The 23345-nt window shown below is 44.7% G+C and overlaps 1 protein-coding gene across 1 annotated transcript in view; it reads left to right on the top strand.

Moving 5' to 3' along the window:
• The first annotated feature begins 591 nt into the window (after positions 1 to 591).
• Positions 592 to 23345, top strand: part of LOC140714395 (palmitoyltransferase ZDHHC13) — a 34872-nt gene continuing 12118 nt past the window's right edge. The window contains 9 exon segments of the mRNA XM_073025646.1: positions 592 to 725; positions 727 to 766; positions 3121 to 3256; positions 6786 to 6896; positions 8676 to 8808; positions 15968 to 16146; positions 17096 to 17169; positions 20635 to 20797; positions 22618 to 22700. Coding sequence (XP_072881747.1) covers positions 636 to 725; positions 727 to 766; positions 3121 to 3256; positions 6786 to 6896; positions 8676 to 8808; positions 15968 to 16146; positions 17096 to 17169; positions 20635 to 20797; positions 22618 to 22700 — 1009 coding nt within the window. The 5' untranslated portion in view covers positions 592 to 635.

Genomic DNA, 23345 nt, shown 5'->3' with positions numbered 1-23345 from the left:
TCAGCTCATGATAAAATGGCAGAGCAGACTTGATGGGCCGAATGGCCGGCTCTTGCTCCTTTGTCTTATGGTCTTATGGAAACTTAGTAGCAACAGAAATGTGGTTTCTTAGAAGAATGCTGAAAATATCATGTAGAGATAGGGTAATAATGAGACAGTGCTCCAACGTGCCCATACATAATGAGAACATTAAATGAGAGGAAACTTAATTTCTTGGGCCATGTCATCTGAAAGAATGCCTTATATTACAAGGCCGTATGCCTGGAAACAAGGATGAGGAAAGCAAAGAAGAAAATATATGGACTCTGTGAAGGAACTAACGGATCTAAATGTGCGAGACATCATTGACGCTTGATGTGGAAAGCCATGATCGCCCAAGCGTGTAACGCGCAAGGCACATGAAGGAAAAGTATATTTTACGTATTGCACTGTACTACCGTCACAAAGCATCAAACTTCACCACATGTTCGGTGATAATAAACCTGATTCCAATTCCACAGGTCATACCAACCGGGTGATATTTTTGCGGGACTGAAGTCAGGCAAACATGTTGCTGATGCCCATCACGCTGACGTCATTGGCGGGGCGGGGCGGAGCAGAGCGCTGTTTCCCCGGCCCGCTTACCCGCTTGCCGGATGCCGCCGCCGGCCTCGCCGCCTCACTCCGGCCCCAGCAGCACGGCCCTGGTCCAGGCCCTGCGAAGGGGCGACCTGCAACAGTGTTCACCGCTGGCTGAGGCACGACCCGAGCCTGATCCACTCCACGGGTAGGAGCGGCGACCCACCTGGGGAGGGGGCTGTCCTCATCTCTGGTCCGTCCGTTAAACCCTTCCCCCAGGTCCGTCCCCATCACACCCCCTTCTCCCCCGGTCTAACCCCTCACCCCCCTTCTCCCCCGGTCTAACCCCATCACACCCACCCCACCCTCCCCGGTCTAACCCCATCACACCCACACCCCCCCTCCCCGGTCTAAACCCCATCACACCCACACCCCCCCTCCCCGGTCTAACCCCATCACACCCACAACCCCCCCCCCCCCCACACCCACCCCCCCCCCTCCCCGGTCTAACCCCATCACACCCACACGACACCACCCACCCCCTCCCCGGTCTAACCCCATCACACCCACCCCCCCCCCCCCTCCCCGATCTAACCCCATCACACCCACACCCCCCCTCCCCGGTCTAACCCCATCACACCCACACCCCCCCTCCCCGGTCTAACCCCATCACACCCACACACCCCCTCCCCCGGTCTAACCCCATCACACCCACACCCCCCTCCCCGGTCTAACCCCATCACACCCCCACCCCCCCCCCCCGGTCTAACCCCATCACCCCCCCCTCCCCAGTCTGACCCCATCACACCCACACCCCCCCCTCCCCGGTCTAACCCCATCACACCCACACCCCCCCTCCCCGGTCTAACCCCATCACACCCACACCCCCCCTCCCCGGTCTAACCCCATCACACCCCCACCCCCTCCCCGGTCTAACCCCATCACACCCACCCCCCCCTCCCCGATCTAACCCCATCACACCCACACCCCCCCTCCCCGGTCTAACCCCATCACACCCACACACCCCCTCCCCGGTCTAACCCCATCACACCCACCCCCCCTCCCCGATCTAACCCCATCACACCCACACCCCCCCTCCCCGGTCTAACCCCATCACACCCCCACCCCCCCCAGTCTAACCCCATCACACCCACACACCCCCTCCCCGGTCTAACCCCATCACACCCACCCACCCCTCCCCGATCTAACCCCATCACACCCACCCCCCCCTCCCCAGTCTGACCCATCCACACCCACCCCCCCCCCCTCCCCGGTCTAACCCCATCACACCCACCCCCCCCTCCCCGGTCTAACCCCATCACACCCACACCCCCCCTCCCCGGTCTAACCCCATCACACCCCACACCCCCCTCCCCGGTCTAACCCCATCACACCCCCACCCCCCCCCCCGGTCTAACCCCATCACCCCCCCCCTCCCCAGTCTGACCCATCACACCCACCCCCCCCCTCCCCAGTCTGACCCATCACACCCCACCCCCCCCCTCCCCGGTCTAACCCCATCACACCCCACACCCCCCCTCCCCGGTCTAACCCCATCACACCCCAACCCCCCCCCCCCCCCCGGTCTAACCCCATCACCCCCCCCTCCCCAGTCTGACCCATCACACCCACCCCCCCCCCTCCCCGGTCTAACCCCATCACACCCACACACCCCCCTCCCCGGTCTAACCCCATCACCCCCACCCCCCTCCCCAGTCTGACCCATCACACCCACCCCCCAGGTCTGTTGTCAGCACACCCCTCCCTGGGAATCCACCCCGCCGTTTGTCTGTCCACTTCACATCCCCTCGCTGGGAGCCCACGACCCGGCCAGCCCCTATACACCCCTCACCGGGAATCCATCCCTACCACAACCCCTCACTGCTGGGAACACACCTCTAGTACATATCCGTCACTGCCTCTAGCATCCGTGCGTTTCACCCCTTTCTGCTCCATGAGGATCCATTCCCTTCCTTACCTCAACCCCTCCCCGCCCTCTTCTCCCACCACCCTTCTCTCTCCTGCTTTAACCATCTCCTTATTCCTGACCCACTACTCCTCCCAACACTTTCCTTCCCCCGATCCTCTTCCCTACCACCTCCTCCCCCCACCTCAACTCACCCTCCCCCACTCCCTTGTCCCCCCTCCCTTACCCCCTCCCCCATTGATCCATCATCACCACAACAACCCCGCTAGTCTAGGTTTGTCCCCTCAACCTTGCCAGCACTCCACTCTTCTCCAGAGCCTGAATCTGTCCTCGCCACTCCCCAACTACTGAGCCACTGAATCCATTCCCCCTTTCCTCTCTTCACTCTCCCACCCCACGCCCTACGCTCAGCAGTATCCTCACCCCGTCTGGCTCCGAATCCCCCTTTGGTCAGACCGTTGTGAACAGCAGCACCACCCCTGCTGCCTGGTATTGGGCAAGGTCGTGGCTCCACTCTCCTGGCTCAGAGCAGTCAGTCACTTGTTTTAGCAGAGGAGCTGATCAGACTGAATCCCGGTGCTCACACATCATGCATTCGTCAATGTTTCCGTTGCATCCCCCCCACCCCCCCACAGGCTGGAATGGATTCTCACCACTTCACCACACTGCTTTATGCGGCCACAAGGAACTGGTCTATCTACTGCTGGAACATGGCGCAGATACCAACCTCCCAAATGATGCAGGAGAGACACCCTTTCATTTTGCCTGCAGGTGAGATAGGAATCCTTTTATCTGTGATAGAAACATGAGGTTAAGTTTGGCCAGGTGGCAGTCGTACAGAACACTCATCCATTTGTATGAAAACTCTGCCTCTGAAATTCGATTTATGACATACGCAAGAGATCAAAGTTCAAAGTAAATTTATTTTCAAAATACATACAGGCATACCTGAGATTCAATTTTTGCAGGCATTCAGAGTAGGACAAAGAAATACAATAGAATCGATGAAATACTGCGCACAAACTCAGGCTGACAAACACCCAATGTGCAAAAGACAAACTCTGCATATGCACATTGCATATAGTAAATAAATCAAGAAGTACTGAGAACATAAGCTGTGGAGTCCTTGAAAGTGAGTCCATAGGTTGTAGAGGCCGTTCAGAGTTGTGGTGAGTGAAGATATTCATGCCGGTTCAAGAGCCTGTTCGTTAAGGGGTAATAACTGTTCCTAAACCTGAGGCTCCTGTACCTCCTGCCCGATGGCAGCAGCGAGAAGGGAATGTGGTCTGGATGGTGCAGGTCCTTCATGATGGATGCTGCTTTCTTCTGGTAGCACTCCTTGTAGATGTGCACAGTGGTGAGGAGGCTTTGCCTGGGATGGACTGGATTGTATCCACCACTTGTAGACCTTCCATTCATGGGTATTGGTATTTCCATACCAGTCCATAATGCAACCAGTCAGAATACTCTCCATTGTGCACCTGTAGAAGTTTGTCAAAGTTTTAGATGACATGCCCAATCTGTGCAAACTTCTAGGAAAGTGGCAGCACTGCTGTGCCTTTGTAATGGCACTTGTGTACTGGTTTCAAGATAAATCTTCTTTAAGGTAGTTTCTTGAAGAAATTTGTACCACTGACTGTACTGTACTACTGTGACTGAGGAAGAATCTGAAAGTTGAGATTCTAGATTTAGTCTGCGGTGCTGAACACACGAAAATCTGAGTTGACACTTCAGAATTCAGAAGTGCTGCTTTTATCCATCTTGGTTCAGGACCCTGATGGTTGTAGGGCAATAATGTTCCTGACCCTAGTTGTGTCTGCAGTAGCAGCAGTGAGAAGAGAGCATGGCCTCAATGTTGGAGGCCCTTGATAATGGATGCTGCATCCTTGTGGTAGTGCACCTTGTAGATGTGCTCAGTGACAGGGAGGGCTTAGCCTGTGATGAACTGCACTGTAATGAGAGATAAAGCCTCAGCCTTTTATACCATTTAAGGTGGATGTGAAGTGTTAGGGTCTCAACTTTTTTAATTCCCTCTGATTTGGTGCAAGTTCTCAGGTCTTTTTCCGCCAGTCTCTGGTTTAAACAAGCTCTTTCAAAAGGTAATTGGCAGGTCAGCTTTTTTGAACTATGCTCTTAACCTGCGGAATTCAGTGCCTAAAACTGTAAAGGATGCAGATTCAGTTGACTCTTAAATACCAGCTCAAAACTATTTAGTGAAAAGCTTAAGCTAAACAAAATCTTCTTGTTTTTGAATTTCATGTTTGCACTTTATCTCATTGTAAAGCACTTTGAATTATATTATCTGTATGAAAAGTGCTCTATAAATAAGTTATTAGTGTATTTTTATTTTTTTCTCAGCTCAAGCCGGTAAAACCTTGAGGTATGAGCGCAGCTAAGCACACTCATTTCTCAATTGCTAGGAACTTTCAGACTCTTTTAGTGTGTTTAATATTGTGGCTTTCTGGAGATTTACATAAATATTGTTGTGTAGGTCTAATTGCTTAATGCTATTGTGCAGTGACTTTCCAAAAGCACCACAACCTTGTGGTTTGGCATGCCTCAATGTCCTGGAGAGCTATACTAGCTGGGGTCAGGGCTTTTTGCTTTGGCTGTTGGTAGGGTCATCCATAACAAACAGGTCAAAGGGTAGAGGACAGACTTAAGAGTGGTCCACTGGACCTCCGGGTTCAGGTTCAGCTCAGGGCCGTCAACGCTGACTGGTCAAACAAAATTGTTACAGGAACAGCAATGAAGAATCCTTCTATATCTGAGTGCAACAGTATTGCTGAGTCTCCACCCGCATCTTGCATGACTGACAGTAATGGAAACCCAGAGGAAGCTACTAACACGAAGCTCTGAACACCTCCAGAAGTGGAGGACTTTCATTGCCGCCCTAAGCAATGTAGGCAGTGTAACAGGCAGTAAGTAAGTAGTGACTTTGGGATGATACCCGTTGTAGATACTACTACTAGGGCAAGGTATGTTCCATAGTCTTTCAATTTCCTCTTTTAATTCAACATATTGCTAGTGTTTTTCACTTACTGATTTTTGTAATGCGTATTTTGAATGGCTGTAAGTAAATTGTTCTTATTTATCCTGTAATATTATATCCAGACAGCTATTATGGATTGTCCTATCTGTAATAATGGACCGGTCATAATATAATTTGTAGGACTCTGTTACGTACCCCGTAACTGGGTTTATAGACCAGCAGAAATAGAAGAGTCCGTTGGAGTCTGGTGGTACTATAACCAAGGGTGTTTATTAGTAAAATAAGCAAAACAATACCAGTAATACAAATATACAGATAAAACAGGTTAGCAATAATAAACTTAGAAGTGTAGGAATAATAATAAGCAATAATAAACAAGCTCTATCAATGTCTAGGGGTAAATGAATTGTCATAAGAGAATATAGAGTTCAGTTCAGTTCATGTGTGCTGAGGTAGTTGCGATTGTTGTATTGTAATTTGTTGGGGAGAGAGAGAGAGAGCAAGCAAGAGATTGAGCAGCTGCAGCCAGCAAACCTTCTGTTGTATTCTGATTCCATCGTACCGTTGTGGTCATTCGACTATGACCCCTCCGTTCTCAGCTAGACCGTTCTTCTGTGGTGGACTCGTCACTCTGGCATGAGTGGACACACAAGTCCCCACCGGCCCTGCCGTCACACTGTGAGCTTTATTGACCAATCTCCTGATTCGGTCCTCGAAGCCCCCACCTTCCTGTGGGTGCACAACACTCAGTCAGTGTGCACTGGTGTGTCTGAGGGGTGTCTCCCCACATCTGCCTTTTATCCCCACTGACGGGGTATCAGCCATCCATCAACTTGAAATGACCATGTCCATCAAATCAGGCCACTCCTGCTGTCTCCTTAGGAATGTTAACGAGCAAAGTAACATCCTTGCAGTGAAAGGTAAACAATCCAGAAAGAAGCCATAATACATAAATCAAATGTGTGTGTCTCTCTCTCTTATCTGTAGCAGATGTCTCTGCCTCTGTGCTTCATCTCTCTCTCTCTCATTAGCAGTGTAGCAATACCAATAGCTCATAGTTCTCAAAAAAGGGGGGGGGGAAATGGTTAACTCTGCACCCCATTTCCATCAAGTCTGTTCAGCACTCATAACAGACTCCAACTCTTAAAACTGCATCAAGCTTGTACTTACAGTAAGATATGGTGTCTTTTATAAGTTTGTATTTTAAAGCAAAATTTTTGATGAATGATGTTTGCCATTTGTTTGTGCCTGTGTAAGTAATCAGATTGAGTTAAACTTATTATTAGTATTATTATTATCATCCTTTAGACGTGGGGAAGTCTACATAATGGACCGGATGGTGAAGAGAGGAGCAGATGTTCTGACCCGGGATCATCAAGGGAAGACTGCACTTCACCATGCCGTGTCTGGTGGCAGCATGTACGTCTGCAATGAGAAGGGTTTCATTGTTTGAAGTCTCTCTCAACATGTTGCAACCTTTCCTGGAAGTAAGCTAGTGAATTAAATTGGTAACTTAGATTACTGGGTTATAGTATCACTGCTGCAGAAAGGGAAGACATCATGGAGAGATTGTCAACTGAGTCAATGTCGGTGGAAATCAGAAACAGCAAGGGAGAAATCACTCTATTGGAAGTACCCTATAGACTCTCCAATAGCAACAAAGACAAGAGGAACAGATTGGGAGGCAGATTTTGGAAACGTCCAAAAATAACAGGGTTGTTCTCATTGGGGATTAATGCTTTCTTAGTGCAAAAGGTTTAGATCATAAGACTCTAAGACGAAGAAGTAGAATTAGGCCATTCAGCCCTTTGAGTCTGCTCTGCCATTCTGTCATGGCTGATCCCAGATTCCACTCAACCCTGTACACCTCCCTTCTCGTCATATCCTTTCATGCCCTGACCAATCAAGAAACTATCATCTTCCTCCTTAAATATACCCATGGTCTTGGCCTCCACTGTAGTCTGTGGCAGAGCATTATCTCTTCGGCAGTTTGAACAGGACATGACTGCACAAGTGTGTGGAGGTCGGCCAGTGAGAACAGTGGGAAGAGTTTAAAACGAAGACAGATTTACAGAGCAGGCAACGGAGTAGAGGAGACAGAGTAGGAAGGCTTTGGCGATAAAGGGTCGGGGCCAGGTAGGTTATATATTTAAAATAAAGACAGAGTATGTGTCTCCCGGATGACCACATCTGCACCAGGTGCGTCGAGCTGCAGCTCCTTAGAGACCACATTAGGGAACTGGAGCTGCAGCTCGATGACCTTCCTCTGGTCAGGGAGAGTGAGGAGGTGACAGGGAGGAGCTATAGGCAGGTGGTCACCCCGGGACCACAGGAGACAGAGAAGTGGGTAACAGTCAGGAGAGGAAAGGGCAAGAAGCAGGTACTGGAGAGTACCCCAGTGGCTCTCCCCCTTTACAATAAGTATTCCTGTTTGAGAACTGTTGGGGGTACGGCTTACCTGGGGGAAGCAACAGTGGTCACGCCTCTGGCACAGAGTCTGGCCCTGTGGCTCAGAAGGGTAGGGAAAGGAAGAGGATGGCAGCAGTGATAGGGGACTCTATAGTTAGGGGGTCAGATAGGCGATTCTGTGGACACAGGAAAGAACTGCGGATGGTAGTTTGCCTCTGAGGTGCCAGGGTCCGGGATGTTTCCAATTGTGTCCCCGATATCTTGAAGTGGGAAGGTGAACAGCCAGAGGTCCTGGTACATATGGTACCAATGACATAGGTAGGAAAAGGGAGGAGATCCTGAAAAAAGACTACAGGGAGTTAGGAAAGTAGCTGAGAAGCAGGACCTCAAAGGTAGAAATCTCAGGATTACTGCCTGTGCCACGCAACAGTGAGTATAGGAACATATACCAGCAGCAGCAAGGTTCAAAATCAAGGTCATTTATCATGTGTGCATCAAAACATAGAGTGAAATGCACCATTTGCATTAACAACCAACACACCCAGGGATGTACTAGGAGCAGCCCACAAGTATAGCCACACATTCTGGAGCCAACATAGCATACCCACAGAGCCTGGCAGAACAGCACAGAACACAACAAGCAACAAAGCACCAACAGCAAAACAATTCCCATTTCTCCCTCCAACCCACGTGCATAGGTAGTTCTTTAACTTCAGGACAGGCAGTCTTTAACTTGCAGAATATAGCCTCCGTCTGTTTCTCTCATCATTTTGGTCCTTCTGCCTCTAGAGTTGCCATCCGTTACCTGGAGGAGATGGGCCAATACAGTTTCCATGACTTGGACAGGTTTTTACAATCTGCTCTGCACATCGCAATTTCCATCGGCAATGAGGATGTTGTTAAATATTTGCTGAGAGGCGCGGTGAGTGAAACTATGATGAGAAAGGGGTTCCACAACCAAGCACAGGAGACTCCTTCAAATGACCTGATTTATCAGGAATTCTCTTTTTGTTGTGCACAATCCTGATAATTTCCACACTGATTCTTTTGCTGTATACTCGAAAGGGACATCCTTGTATTCTGAGTTTTTCCCCTCTGGTCCTGGAATCCCCCACTATTAGAAACATACTCTCCACATCCACTCAATATTCGATAGGTTTCAATGAGATCACCCATCATTCTTCTAAACTCCAGCAAGTACAGGCCCAGAGCTATTAAACACTCCTTATACATTAACTCTACCATTCCCAGGATCATTCTTGTGAACTTCCTCTGGACTCTCTCCAATGCTAGTGCATCCTTTCATAGATACTAAGCCCAGGTAAAGCTTTCCCCACAAGCACATCTGCATGGAGCACTGTTGCAGGAAAGCAACATCCAACATCAAGGACCCTACCATCCAGGCCTTGCTGTCACCTCACTGCTGCCATCAGGAAGGAAGTACAGGAGCCCCAGGTCCCACACCACCAGAGTCAGGAACAGTTACTACCCCTCAACCATCAGGCTCTTGATCCAGAGGTGATAACTTCACTCACTCCAACACTGATCTGATTGCACAACCTATGGACTTGCTCTTAATGACTACAGCTTGTGTTCTCAATATTTACTGCTTTTTATTATTATGATTAATATAATACTTTGATTTTTGTATTTGCACATTGGTTGTTTTTCGACTTTGTCATGTGTAGTTTTACATTGATTCTATTGTGTTTTTTTGTACTTACTATGAATGCCCACAAGACAATGAATTTCAGGATAGCATATGGTGGTGTAGAGTGCTTTGATGATAAATTTACTTTGAACTTTGATCTCTCATTTATGTCATAATCGAATTTCAGAGGCAATGCTGTCATACAAATGGATGAGAGCATTGTTAATTCCCTGTTGAATAAACTGCCAACGATACTCCAAATAGACAATTGACAGTAGGTGCAGGAGTAGGCCATTCAGCCCTTCTAGCTAGCACCGCCATTCACTGTGATCATGGCTGATCATACACAATCAGTACCCTGTTCCTGCCCTCTCCCCATATCCCTTGACCCCGCTATCTATAAGAGCTCTATCTAACTATCTCTTGAATGCATCCAGAGACTTGGCCTCCACTGCCTTCTGGGGCAGAGCATTCCACATATCCACCACTCTCTGGGTGAAAAAGTTTTTCCGCATCTCTGTTCTAAATGGCCTACTCCTTATTCTTAAACTGTGGCCTCTAGTTCTGGACTCACCCATCAGCGGGAACATGCTTCCTGCCTCCAGTGTGTCCAATCCCTTAATAATCTTATATGTTTCAATCAGATCCCCTCTCATCCTTCTAAATTCCAGTGTATACAAGCCCAGTCGCTCCAATCTTTCAACATATGACAGTCCCGCCATTCCAGGAATTAACCTTGTGAACCTACGCTGCACTCCCTCAATAGCAAGAATGTCCTTCCTCAAATTTGGAGACCAAAACTGCACACAATACTCCAGGTGTGATCTCACCAGGGCCCTGTACAGCTGCAGAAGGACCTCTTTACTTCTATCCTCAATTCCTCTTGTTATAAAGGCCAGCATGCCATTAGCTTTCTTCACTGCCTGCTGTACCTGCATGCTTGCTTTCATTGACTGATGTACAAGAAGACCTAGATCTCGTTGTACTTCCCCTTTTCCTAACTTGACTCCATTTAGATAGTAATCTGCCTTCCTGTTCTTGCCACCAAAGTGGATAACCTCACATTTATCCACATTAAACTGCATCTGCCATACATTTGCCCACTCGCCCAACCTGTCCAAGTCACCCTGCATTCTCATAACATCCTCCTGACATTTCACACTGCCACCCAGCTTTGTGTCATTGGCAAATTTGCTAATGTTACTTTTAATCCCTTCCTCTAAATCATTAATGTATCTTGTAAACAGCTGCGGTCCCAGCACCGAACCTTGCGGTACCCAACTGGTCACAGCCTGCCATTCTGAAAGGGACCCGTTAATTGCTACTCTTTGTTTCCTGTCAGCCAGCCAATTTTCAATCCATTTCAGTACTCTGCCCCCAATGCCATGTGCCCTAATTTTGCCCACTAATCTCCTATGTGGGACTTTATCAAAAGCTTTCTGGAAGTTCAGGGACACTACATCCACTGGCTCTCCCTTGTCCATTTTCATAGTTACATCCTCAAAAAACTCCAGAAGATTAGTCAAGCATGACTTTCCCTTCATAAATCCATGCTGACTCGGACTGATCCTTCTACTGCTATCCAAATGTGTCGTAATTTCCTCTTTTATAATTGACTCCAGCATCTTTCCCACCACTGACGTCAGGCTAACCGGTCTATAATTCCCTGTTTTCTCTCTCCCTCCTTTCTTGAAAAGTGGGACAACATTAGCCACCCTCCAATCAGCAAGAACTGTTCCTGAATCTATAGAACATTGGAAAATGATTACCAATGCGTCCACGATTTCTAGAGCCACCTCTTTAAGTACCCTGGGATGCAGACCATCAGGTCCCGGGGACTTATCAGCCTTCAGACTCAACAGTCTATCCAACACCGTTTCTTGCCTAATATAAATTTCCTTCAGTTCGTCCTTTACCTTAGTTCCTTTGGCCACTATTACATCTGGTCTAACTGCCTAAATGTGGTCTAACCCATGCCTTCCTTATAAAGCCTCAGCATTACATCCTTTCTTTTATAATCTAATTCTCTCAAAATGAATGCTAACATTGCATTTGCCTTCCTTACTACTGAATCAAACTGCAACTTTTAGAGAACCGTGCATGATATCGCTGTCATATGTACAAAGTTGAAAAGTGATTTTAAGAGGGTTACTGTATGGGACCTGATGCTGTTTGTACAGGATTAGGTCAGGTCAGCTGCAAGTTGTGATAAAACATCCGAATTTGTATTGGGTTGGTTCATGCTGTGTGACCTCTGCTCAGCACTTAATCCAGGCCAGGATGTTTTCCTGAATAATAGCGCAAGTTGACTGTTTATTCCTCTCAATTGATACTGCCTGACCTGCTGAGTTCCCTGGGTTGTACTCACACAAAACGCTTGAGCAAGTCAGGCAACATCAGTGGAGGGATAGGGCCATTCATTTTAGACCAGCCCTTCATCTTGAACCATCTGGTCTTGTATGTACTACCTTCTGTGTGATGAAGCTTCCTCTCAGCTTACCCTTAAATATTTAACCTTTCACTCTTAACCTATGACCTCTAGTTCTAGTCTCACCCAGCCTGAGGGGAAAATGCTTGCAAATGTTCATTCTATCTGTACTCCTCATAATTTTGTATACCTCTATAAAATCTCCCCTCTTCTGCACTCCAGTGAATGAAGTCCTAACCTATGCAACATTTCCCTAAAACTCAGGTCCTCAAGTGCCAGGAACTTCCTTGTACCTTATGAAAGTGTACAGAGAACATTTATAAGAGCAAACTTATGCCAATTGCCTTTCAAGTCTGCTCCAGCATTTCAACATGGTTGTTCCATTTCACTCTCAACCCCAATCTCCTGCCTTCTCGCCATATCCCTTCTTGCCCTGACTAATCAAGGACCTATTAACCTCTGCCTCAAATATTCCATATAGATGTAATAGTAGCCAGAGGATTCAGGGTAACGGAGGAACTGAAGGAAATTCACATTCAGCAGAAAATGGTGTTGGGTAGAATGGGACTGAAGGCTGATAAATCCCCAGGGCCTGATGGTTTACATCCCAGGGTGCTTAAGGAGGTGGCTCTAGAAATTGTGGACGCATTGGTAATCATTTTCCAATGTTCTATAGATTCAAGATCAGTTCCTGTGGATTGGAGGGTAGCTAATGTTATCCCACTTTTTAAGAAAGGAGGGAGAGAGAAAACAGGGAATTATAGACCTGTTAGCTTGACATCAGTGGTGGGGAAGATGCTGGAATCAATTATAAAAGATGAAATAGCAGCACATTTGGATAGCAATAACAGGATCGGTCGGGGTCAGCGTGGATTTACAAAGGGGAAATCATGCTTGACTAATCTTCTGGAATTTTTGAGGATGTAACTATGAAAATGGACAAGGGAGAACCAGTGGATGTAGTGTACCTGGACTTTCAGAAAGCCTTTGATAAGGTCCCACATAGGAGATTAGTGGGCAAAATTAGAGCACATAGTATTGGGGATATGGTACTGACATGGATAGAAAATTGGTTGGCAGACAGGAAACAAAGAGTAGGGGTTAACGGGTCCCTTGAAGAATAGCAGGCTGTGACCAGTGGGATACCGCAAGGCTTGGTGCTGGGACCGCAGCTATTTACAATATACATCAATGATTTAGATGAAGGGATTAAAAGTAACATTAGCAAATTTGCAGATGACACAGCTGGGTGGCAGTGTGAAATGTCAGGAGGATGTTATGAGAATGTAGGGTGACTTGGACAGGTTGGGTGAGTGGGCAGATGCAGTTTAATGTGGATAAATGTGAGGTTATCCACTTTGATGGCAAGAACAGGAAGGCAGATTACTATCTGAATGGTGTCAAGTTAGGAAAAGGTGAAGTACAAGGAGATCTAGGTGTCCTTGTTCATCAGTCACTGAAAGTTACTGAAGAAAGCTCATGGCATGTTGGCCTTCATAACAAGAGGAGTTGAGTATAGGAGCAAAGAGGTCCTTCTGCAGTTGTACAGGGCCCTGGTGAGACCACACCTGAAGGATTGTGTGCAGTTTTGATCTCCAAATTTGAGGAAGGACATTCTTGCTATTGAGGGAGTGCAGCATAGGTTCATGAGGTTAATTCCTGGGATGGTGGGACTGTCATATGTTGAAAGATTAGTGACTGGGCTTGTATACACTGGAATTTAGAAGGATGAGAGGGGATCTGATTGAAAGATATAAGATTATTAAGGGTTTGGACATACTAGAGGCAAGAAACATGTTTCCGATGTTGGGGAGGTCCAGAACCAGAGGCCACAGTTTAAGAATGAGGGGTAGGCCATTTAGAACGGAGTTGAGGAAAGAATTTTTCACCCAGAGAGTTGTGGATCTGTGGAATGCTCTGCCTCAGAAAGCAGTGGAGGCCAATTCTCTGGATGCTTTCAAGAAAGAGTTAGATAGAGCTCTTAAAGATAGCGGAGTCAAGGGATATGGGGAGAAGGCAGGAACGGGGTACTGATTGTGGAAGATCAGCCATGATCACATTGAATGGCGGTGCTGGCTCGAAGGGTTGAATGGCCTACTCCTGCACCTATTGTCTATTGTCTACTCAATGTCTTGGCCTCCACAGCCACCTGTGGCAATGAATTCCACAGATTTACCAATCTGGCTAAAGAAATTCCTTCTCATCTCTTTTCTAAATGGATGTCCCTCTATTCTGAGGCTGTGTCCTCTGGTCTTAGACACTCCCACCATTGGAAAAATCCTCTCCACATCCACTCTGTTGAGGCCTTTCAGCTTATTGATATGCCTGTAGGTAGGTGACCAGATCTGCTCACAAATGTTCCAAATTTGCCCTCACCAACACCAATTCCAGTACTTGGTGCCTGATATATGAAGGCCAATGTGCCATTAGTTCTCTTCATGACACTATCTACCTGTGATAAGGTTGTAAAGTATGAAAGTATTATAATTAAGCAATTGGTTTTACATGATGGAGAATGAGATGATGTGAGCTAGGAGACAGGAACTAGAAATCCAGCATGAAAGATTAAGGTACCTTTCACTGTGATTCTCGATCTATTCAAGAAGGTAGCATCTACCCAAGCCATCGTGCACATGTCCTCTTCATGTTACTAGAATCGGGGAGGAGATGCAGGAGCCTGAAGACCCAACATTTTAAGAAGAGCCTCATCCCCTCTGCCATCATATTTCTGAATGTTCCATGAACACTACCTTGATTTGCTCTTTACACTATTTCTTTATTTTTGTATCTTTTTATAATTTTATGTCTTGCTGCAAAACTGCAAATTTCACAACATTCTATATGTCAGAAAATAAACCTGATTCTTGTAAATATGAAAAGAATATGGTCTGAAGAATAAAAAGCAGTGTTATATTGTGTACCGTTCAGCTAGGTCTTTTAAATATATGGTAACAGACTACAACAAACTCCATCAAATTGTAAGCATGTTTATTAGTTGCTAGGGAAAGTTTAACTCCATATATTAAGTCATTCATAGGTAGCTTCAATCTTACAGCTCAAAACAGATTATTTTTATGTTTATAGAGTTCATCCCTTAATAGCATTCCAGTCTTAACTATCTGTCTTGAATGAGTTGTACAGTATTTGGCTTTAATTCGCCTATTTGTCTCTTGGGCTTCTCCCTCTAACAGCTGTGTCCTGTTTAACTCTATTTTCAATCATGTAATGTTAAAACATTCCCTGCCATAAATCACATACCCTTGTAAGCTTCCCATACAAACATATCAACAAACCAGCAAAGCACTCTGGTATCACACAGGTTCCATTTTGCCACAATGCATTTTACAGAAGTTATAAATTCATAAAGACTACAGGGTTACAGATATTTCCACAGTTACTAATCACAAAATGCTGGAGGTACTCAGCAGGCCAGGAAGCACCTATGGCAAGGAATAATCAGTCGATGATGCGGGCTAAGACCTGATGATGTTTATTCCTCTCTATAGAAGCTGCTTGACTTGCTGAGTTTTGCCAGCATTTTATATGTGTTGCTCTGGATTTCCAGCAGAATCTCTCATCTTTGTGAAACATATTTCATGACATGCCAGTAATATTAAAATTGATTCTGATTATACAGGATCAATGATCAAGAATCAACTTTATTTACCATGTATTGGGAATTTTCTGTGGTGTGTTGGCACAACATGCAATTTTTAAAAAAGCATTCAACAATTTAAAAGAGTAAAAAGTTGAATAAAAATAAAGTTGGAAGTTGTGCATAAATACAGAAATACCAGCATGTATTTACAATGTAAACAGCATTATAAAAAGTGGTATGAAGTGTTTACAGTACAGTGAGAGGGATAGCAGAGGAGGGGGGAGGGGTTAATGAGAATGGTTGATCAGATTAAAGATTTGTAATTTGAAGCTTTTGGATTTTTCTGAGGAAATCAGACAAAGTGTTTCACAATTAACATAAACTAATATTGTGTGTCTTTACAGAGGTGCAGTGTGGAAGCCATCGACACTTGGGGTATGACTCCCTTGCATGTGGCAGCTCACACAGGGTCAGTAAGCATCTGTTGGCTGCTGATGACAGATGCTGGGATCTCCACCATGCATTTGCAAAATAAAGATGGACTTACCCCATTGGATCTGGCCAAGCGAGGGAAATCACACAGGTTTGTTTGCATTCTTAGAGTCATAGAAAAGTGCAGCACAGAAACAGATCCTTCAGCCCATTTAGTCCGTGCCAAACAATTTAACCTGCCTACTGCCGTCAACTTGCTCCGGGACCATAGCCCTCCATACTCCTACCATCCATGTACCTATCTTTATTTTGAAATTGAGCTCATTCCACACTCTTACCACCCTCTGAGTAAAGAGGTCTCACAGCCTGAGGGGAAAAGGCTTTTACCCAGTCTGGCAGTCCTATTTCTGATGCTTCTAAACCTCCTTCCTGGTGATAGTGGGTCAAAGAGATTGTGAGATGGTGGTAGAGATCCTCAACAATGCTTTGGGCCTCTCATCTGCAATACTTCTGGGAAATATCACAAAGAGGAGGAAGGGAGACCGTGGTGACCTTGAGAGGTAAAGTGAAATCGGTTACCATTGTGCTGCTGCGTGGCTCCACAGAAAAGCCGTTGAGAGCGGTTTTAATCCACGGCAACAGAGACTTAAATAGCACAAAATATATTGACCTCATATTGTTTGATTAAAAACTGGCCAGTTATAAAACACTGACGTATTTGTTCATCTATTTACTTTAGCGCTATCAACTCATTTGAGTTAGCCATCATTAAAATAGTTAGTCGTGAGTTATCAGGTAACCAGATAAGCATTAGAAAGGACGGCTGCAGAAGCCAGAATAAGAAGATGGGGTGGAAGCAGTACAAGCTGGCACCCAGCTAGCATCCTCCTCACCTATCACCTGGCACCCTATACTCCTTCCCCCCATACCTTCTTATCCTGTCTTCATATTCAATTAGCAGCAGAACTCAGTCATGTTTATTGAATGTAGTAGCTGTGTTATAGCTCATGGTGTGCTCCTCCTCCTATTCCCTCAGTTTATAGAAATTAGAAAATGTTATTCATGTTTGCACCTCAGTCATTAATATCTGTTTCTTACAGACACCAAGAAGTAGCAAAGCTTTTGACAGACTACAGTAAAGAAATACAGAATGGGAAATCCAAAAGGCCGATTGGTAATTGTCTTAATGTGTTCTTTTAATTCTTTACAAGCTGATACAATAAATGTTTTGTTTATTAGAAGTTGAATTAAGCAGGCCATTAATACCAGCTTTTGTATCTAATATCTAAACCATTCATAAAACAAAGAATTTTGAATCCTAGTGTTTGTGCCTTGTGGTAAATTCGGTTGCATTCTATTGACAACAGCACAATTCAAAATAGTCAACATCTAATGACATATCATAATCGAGAGAGTGCTGTTGACCAAGAAAGGTGGCTCTTTTTTCTGTTGCTATTTTTAAGCGATTTTGATTCTGAACAGCCTGCCAATAATGACTACTGAGCTGAACTGAAGATGGACTCTTCCATTTTGTATTTTATATTCTGTTTTGGCTCATTCTTTCTTGTTGCCATTTGCATGATTTGTTTTTGTGCCGGGCGGGGGGGGGGGGGGTTTGATGTTCTTGTTGCTGTTTGCACAATTTTCTTTTTATCCATGGGCATAATGTTGATCTTTTTTCTCTGAACACTGTCCATGGTTCTCTTTCTTGGTTTCCTATATTTCATGTCTGTCTGTGGGAAGATGAATCTCAGGGTTGTATACTGCATTCATACTTTCATAATAAATGTACTTTGAATCCTCTGAATTCTATGAAATAGGGTGAAGTGGCCAATTATGGAATAATTCCATATGTTAATAGTCATCTGGATCATGAGTTCAGTAATCTCTACCAACCAGTAACACAACATATCCGGGTTCCATTGGCTGACCATCCTCATCATGTCAGTGGCATATTGATGCTATTATCCCCAAATTAACCAGCTGGTGAGGGGTTATTTCAGAGAAACTACACAAAATGTTATTTCCATTCATTGGCCCTTATTAAAAAATAAATTAAATTGGTCGATGGGGGGTGTTTAAAGGTTACAGAGAGATGACAGGAGAATGGGATTGAAAGGGAGAATAAATTGGTCATGGTGAAATGCTGGAGCAGATTCTATGGGCTAAGTGGTCTAATCCTTCTCCTATGTCCTTTTTATGTAGAGATGCAGTGTGAAACAGACCCTTCAAGCTGCACTGCCAGGAACCCCCAGTTTCACTCTGACCTAATCGTGGGACAATGTATAATCTTTTTGTTTATGTACTTGATGAGAGACACAACACGGAGTAGGCCGTTCCAGCCCCTCAAGTCGCACCACTCAGCAACCCTCGACAACTCCAATTTAACTATAGCCTAATCACCGAACAATTCACAATGACCAGTTAATCTACCCAGTACATCTTCAGACTGGGAGGAAACCAGAGCACCCAGAGAAAACCCATGCATTCCAGAAGGATGACATACAGAGACACCGACCGGGCTGAACTCTGTCGCCTGGATTGGTAATAGTGTATCAATTACTGCAGCACCCATGGGTCTAAGTGGGTTGGAATCATTCCAGTGGCCTCTCTGATAATTTTCTATCTTTAGATTTATGCAGAAACCACTGCTTCATTAAAACAAGGTCCATTATCCTCAAAGAGAGGGAGGGAGTAAATCTGGGGTGTGGATGGTGGCTAGTTGGGAAGTACATAGTATTTCAGTGTTCCTGAATTTCAGTAAAGCTTGTTTAGTCTTCACACTGCTCCCTGTTCATTTAATAGTTGACAATAATGATGAGAAGGCATCAGGGCACAAACATTTACCCATTGTAATTCATCGCTTATGTGGAAAGGCTGTGAGACTAGTGAATTCCCTGCTGTGACCGAGATCTCACCACTAGGACAGCAAGCTGTTTACTATTTACTGTACTGTTTTCTGTGCACCAGGTGCACTTTAAATTCTTTCTTCTTCTTATTTGTAGTAATATTTTGTTAAATGTGCTGTGTATGATATATGTTTTGTGGGTGCACTGTGGTTTGAAGGAACATTTGGTTGTATATTTGTAGAGTTAGATGATAAACTTAGACTTTTAACATTGGAGAAGTTGTGGCTCTTCTTGCCGGAAAGTGAAGGGCACGTAATACGACAGCGCGGTGGCAGAAGGGTGAGCACCAGCTGTAAGGTCGGGGTTAAATTCCCTCTGTAAGGAGTTGTACGTTCTCCCCATGACTACATGGCTTCCCTCCAGGTGCTTCAGTTTCCTCCCACATCCCAAAGACGTACCATTAGGGTTAATTAGCTGTTGGCATGCTATGTTGGTGCCAGAAGTGTCATTGCATATGACGAAATACAATAAAATAGCTGGACCCAGAACACATACACACTTACGATTCAATCATACTTTATTTTAATTGTGCACAAGGAGAACAGCGTGGTCCCTGTCACCCACCCTGTTCTAAAGGCTGAACAGAGAAATGTCAATTTTATACAAAATTGACTTGCAGTTACGGATATTGACGATTTGGTAAACTGCATATGTTTGAATTCCTTCCTTGCAAAAATAATCACCGTTCACAATACAGATGTTTAAAGTCACTAAAAGCTACATGCTGACAACTGATGTCACTTTGAAGTTAGTAAAGCAATTGTATTAGTTGGTGTCTGTGCCTTGGATTGTTTATCTCATCCCCAGACCCATGCTGTGCAAAAGGAAGCTGTTCTTCTAGACCTTTCTTGCCCTGGCTGGCTGCATTCTATCCTTGCATGTATATCTATGTTAACCTTTGCCTCACCACAACTTCTGTAGAGGCGTGGCAACACTTGTATGCTTCGATGTACATGTGACAAATAAAGCCAATCTTTATCTTTACCTTTGGGGGTTTATCAACACTTTGAAGGCACATTGGCCTTCATAAGTGTTTCAGCATGGGCTAAATGGGCTGAAAGGCCTGTGCTTTAGTTTTCTACGATTCTAAAAGTATAAAAAGTTTGGATTCAGTGGGTGAGGACAAACTATTTCCACAGGCCAGAGTGTCAGTATTGAGAAGTCGTAGATTTAGGATAACTTTCAAATTTACGACGGGGAAAATATGAATCCATTTGTTTGGTACATTGAGTAATGTCCCAAAATACATCAAGTGGAGGAAAGTTCATTAATAACTTTCAAAAGGAACTGTAAAATATGAGGAGGACTCTGAGGATGGAATTAGTTGGAGAGTTATGGTAGCATAGCAGTTAGCGCAATGCCATTACAGCTCAGGACGTTGGAGTTTGGAGTTTAATTCCAGTGTCCTCTGTAAGGAGTCTGTACATCCTTCCCATGAATGCATGGGTTTCCGCCAGGTGCTCCAGTTTCCTTCCATAGTCCAAAAAGGTAGATTAGCTTGGTCATTGTAAATGGTCCCGTGATTAGGCTAGGGGTAATCGGGATAGTTGCTGAGCAGTGTGGCTCAGAAGGACGTAAGGGCCCATTCTGCATTGTATCCTAAAATAATAATTTTAAAAATAACTTCAGTATGGTTCAGACATGAATATCTGGTTACCTCCATCTGTCCATCTGGAGATCCTGTGAAATGATTAGCTCACTAATGCACCTTGTGTACCTTTCTTGTTTAGGCCTGTACTTCAGCAGTCTGCTTTGCCCAGGCATTCTGAGTTCAATCGTATTCTTTACTGCCAGTCATATTGGGGAATATGGAGGCATTTTCAGCACAATCGCCTTTGCATTTCTGGCCAGGATAGTGTTTTTCCAGTACCACCGAATCTCTCATTACTCCAGGTAAGGTCATTTACCCCAGTGTCTGCTGATCTCTGCCCCCTCCCTAGTCTTACCACACCTTGTCCATATCTACATGATCCCAGGAATGAAAGGGTTACTGTGTGAGGAGTGCTTGATGGTTGTGGGCATTTTAGAAAAAGGAAAGGGGATCTCATTGAAAACTATCGAATATTGAAAGGTTTAGACTGAGTTGATGTGGTGAGGATGTTCCTTGTGTTCTGAGACTGTGCCACCTTGTCCCAGTGAGAGGATCTAGGACCGGAGGGTACAGCCTCAGAGCACAAAGATGTCCCTTTAGAACAAAGATAAGAAAGAATTCCTTTAGCCAGATGGTGGTGAATCTGTGTGATTCACTGCCACAGGTGGCTGTAGAAATCAAGTCATTGAGTATATTTAAAGCAAGGTTGATAGTTTTTTGATTAGTCAGGGCATCAAAGGTTATGGGGAGGAAGTAGGAGAATGGGGTTGAGAGGGAAAAATATATCAGCCATGATTGACTGGCAGAGCAGATTTGATGGACCGAATATTCTAATTGTGCTCTTGTGTCTTCTGGTCTTTCTCTCTGCTCTGTTGACTAGAGCTCCACATAGCACTTAGCCCATGTCTAACGGCACAGTAGCATAGTGGTCAGCCACTGCCTATAAGGAGTTTGTATGTCCTCCCCGTGACTGTGTGGGTTTCCTCAGGGTGCTCTGGTTTCCTCCCACAGTCCAAAAACGTACTGGTTGGTAAGTCATTGTAATCTAATTAAATTAGGTTAATTGGTCATTGTAAATTATCTCAAGATTAGGCTAGGATTAAATCGGGCAGCCCAGTTTGAAGAGCCAGGAGGGCCTGTTCTGTGCTGTATCTCAATAAATAAACAAAATAACTAGGACTAGAAGGGCTGAGATGGCCTGTTTCTGTGCTGTAATTGTTGCATGGTTATATGGACTCTATATAGTTCAAGCTCAATCCTTGTTTTGCAGTCTATGCCAGTTTTCTCAGCAACTGGTGTGTGGGCTGAATCCAGTCCATTGCAACATCGTTGCCAGTCTGTTGAGATGAAATAGAAGAAAAATAAATCAAGTCTAGTTATTATCATATGCACAAGTGCAAAATCTCACTTGTGACAGGATCACAAGCACATAGCATCATATAAGCAATATTCACTGAGGAAAAAGTCATAAATTATGTATTTTTACAAGAAAGAGCAGAATTAGAACTTGAAAAAACAAATTGAACAGTGTTGCTATGCTGAGTTAGTAATTATGGATGTGTTGGTTCGTTCAAGAACTGAATGATTGAAGGGATGTCCTTTCTGATGGTAGTTACGTTTGGCCTGAATGGTGGGAATCTTTGATAGATACTGCTTTCTTGAGGCAAACAAGATCACAGTTTAAGGAGATTAAAGTCTGCTATGCAGTTGGATTGATGGATACAGATATATCAAGTGTTCACTCCAAAGCAAAAAATAATTTACGAACACTAGTTTTAATCAAGGCCTTTTTGTCTTCTCCATTGCCACACACACCTGCCCTGTAGAGATGTTTAAAATTATGAGAGGTTTAATAATATGGATGGGAAGAGTCTTTTCCCCAGGGAAGGGAGTCCAAAATTAGAGAGTATGGGTTTAGAATGAGATGGGCTAAAAGCAAGAAATTGGGACTAGCTGGGTGGTCAGCATGGATTGGTAGGGCCAAAGGAACTACCATGCTGTTTGCACTATAAATTTAATTGTAATAATAAATGCGGTGATTTTGCCATTGTACCAACCAGGGTTCTTGGATTAACACTAGTTACCCAGCTGAACATTAACACGTCCTTTTACCCCATTACAGGTCACCCAACCCCATGTACCTCGGCACGTTTACTGCAGGGATCTTCCATTCTTTGTATTGCTTCTACTGCAAGATCCTGCCAGATATCCTTGTTGTGCACTGTTCTATTTAACAGGCTTAAAGTGATGGCTCAGCATAAGTTATACTGCCATACGATTTTATCTACCCCTTATGGATTGTACCTACCCATAAAGTTGTAGAGTCCTTGAAAGTGACTCCATTAGAGACATAGAAACATAGAAAACCTACAGCACAATACAGGCCCTTTGGCCCACAATGCTGTGCTGAACATGTACTTACATGAGTTGTCAAATCAGTTCAGAGTTGAACAAGTGTGGATAACTTCACTCACCTCAACACTGAACACAAGCTATGGACTCATTTTCAAGGACTGAACAACATGTTCTCAGTATTACTGATTTATTATTTTAATTTATTTTTGTATTTTCAGTTTGTCTTTTGCACTTTGGTTGTGTGTAGTTTTTCATTGATTCTATTATGTTTCTTTTTTCTACTGTGAAAGACTACAGAAAATGGGTTATGAAGTATATGAAGACGTATATGTACTTTGATAATGGGTTCTGAAGAAGGGTCTTGGCCCGAAATGTCATCTGTTTACTCTTTTCCATAGACGCTCCCTGGCCTGGCCTGCTGAGTTCCTCCGTCATCTTACATGTGTTACTTTGAACTTTATAACTTTGAATGGATAGCCAAAGGTGGCTCTGTGG

Source organism: Hemitrygon akajei, chromosome 21, assembly GCF_048418815.1.
Source record: "Hemitrygon akajei chromosome 21, sHemAka1.3, whole genome shotgun sequence".
NCBI classification, from domain to species: Eukaryota; Metazoa; Chordata; class Chondrichthyes; order Myliobatiformes; family Dasyatidae; genus Hemitrygon; species Hemitrygon akajei.
This window is presented reverse-complemented; position numbering and strand designations above follow the sequence as displayed.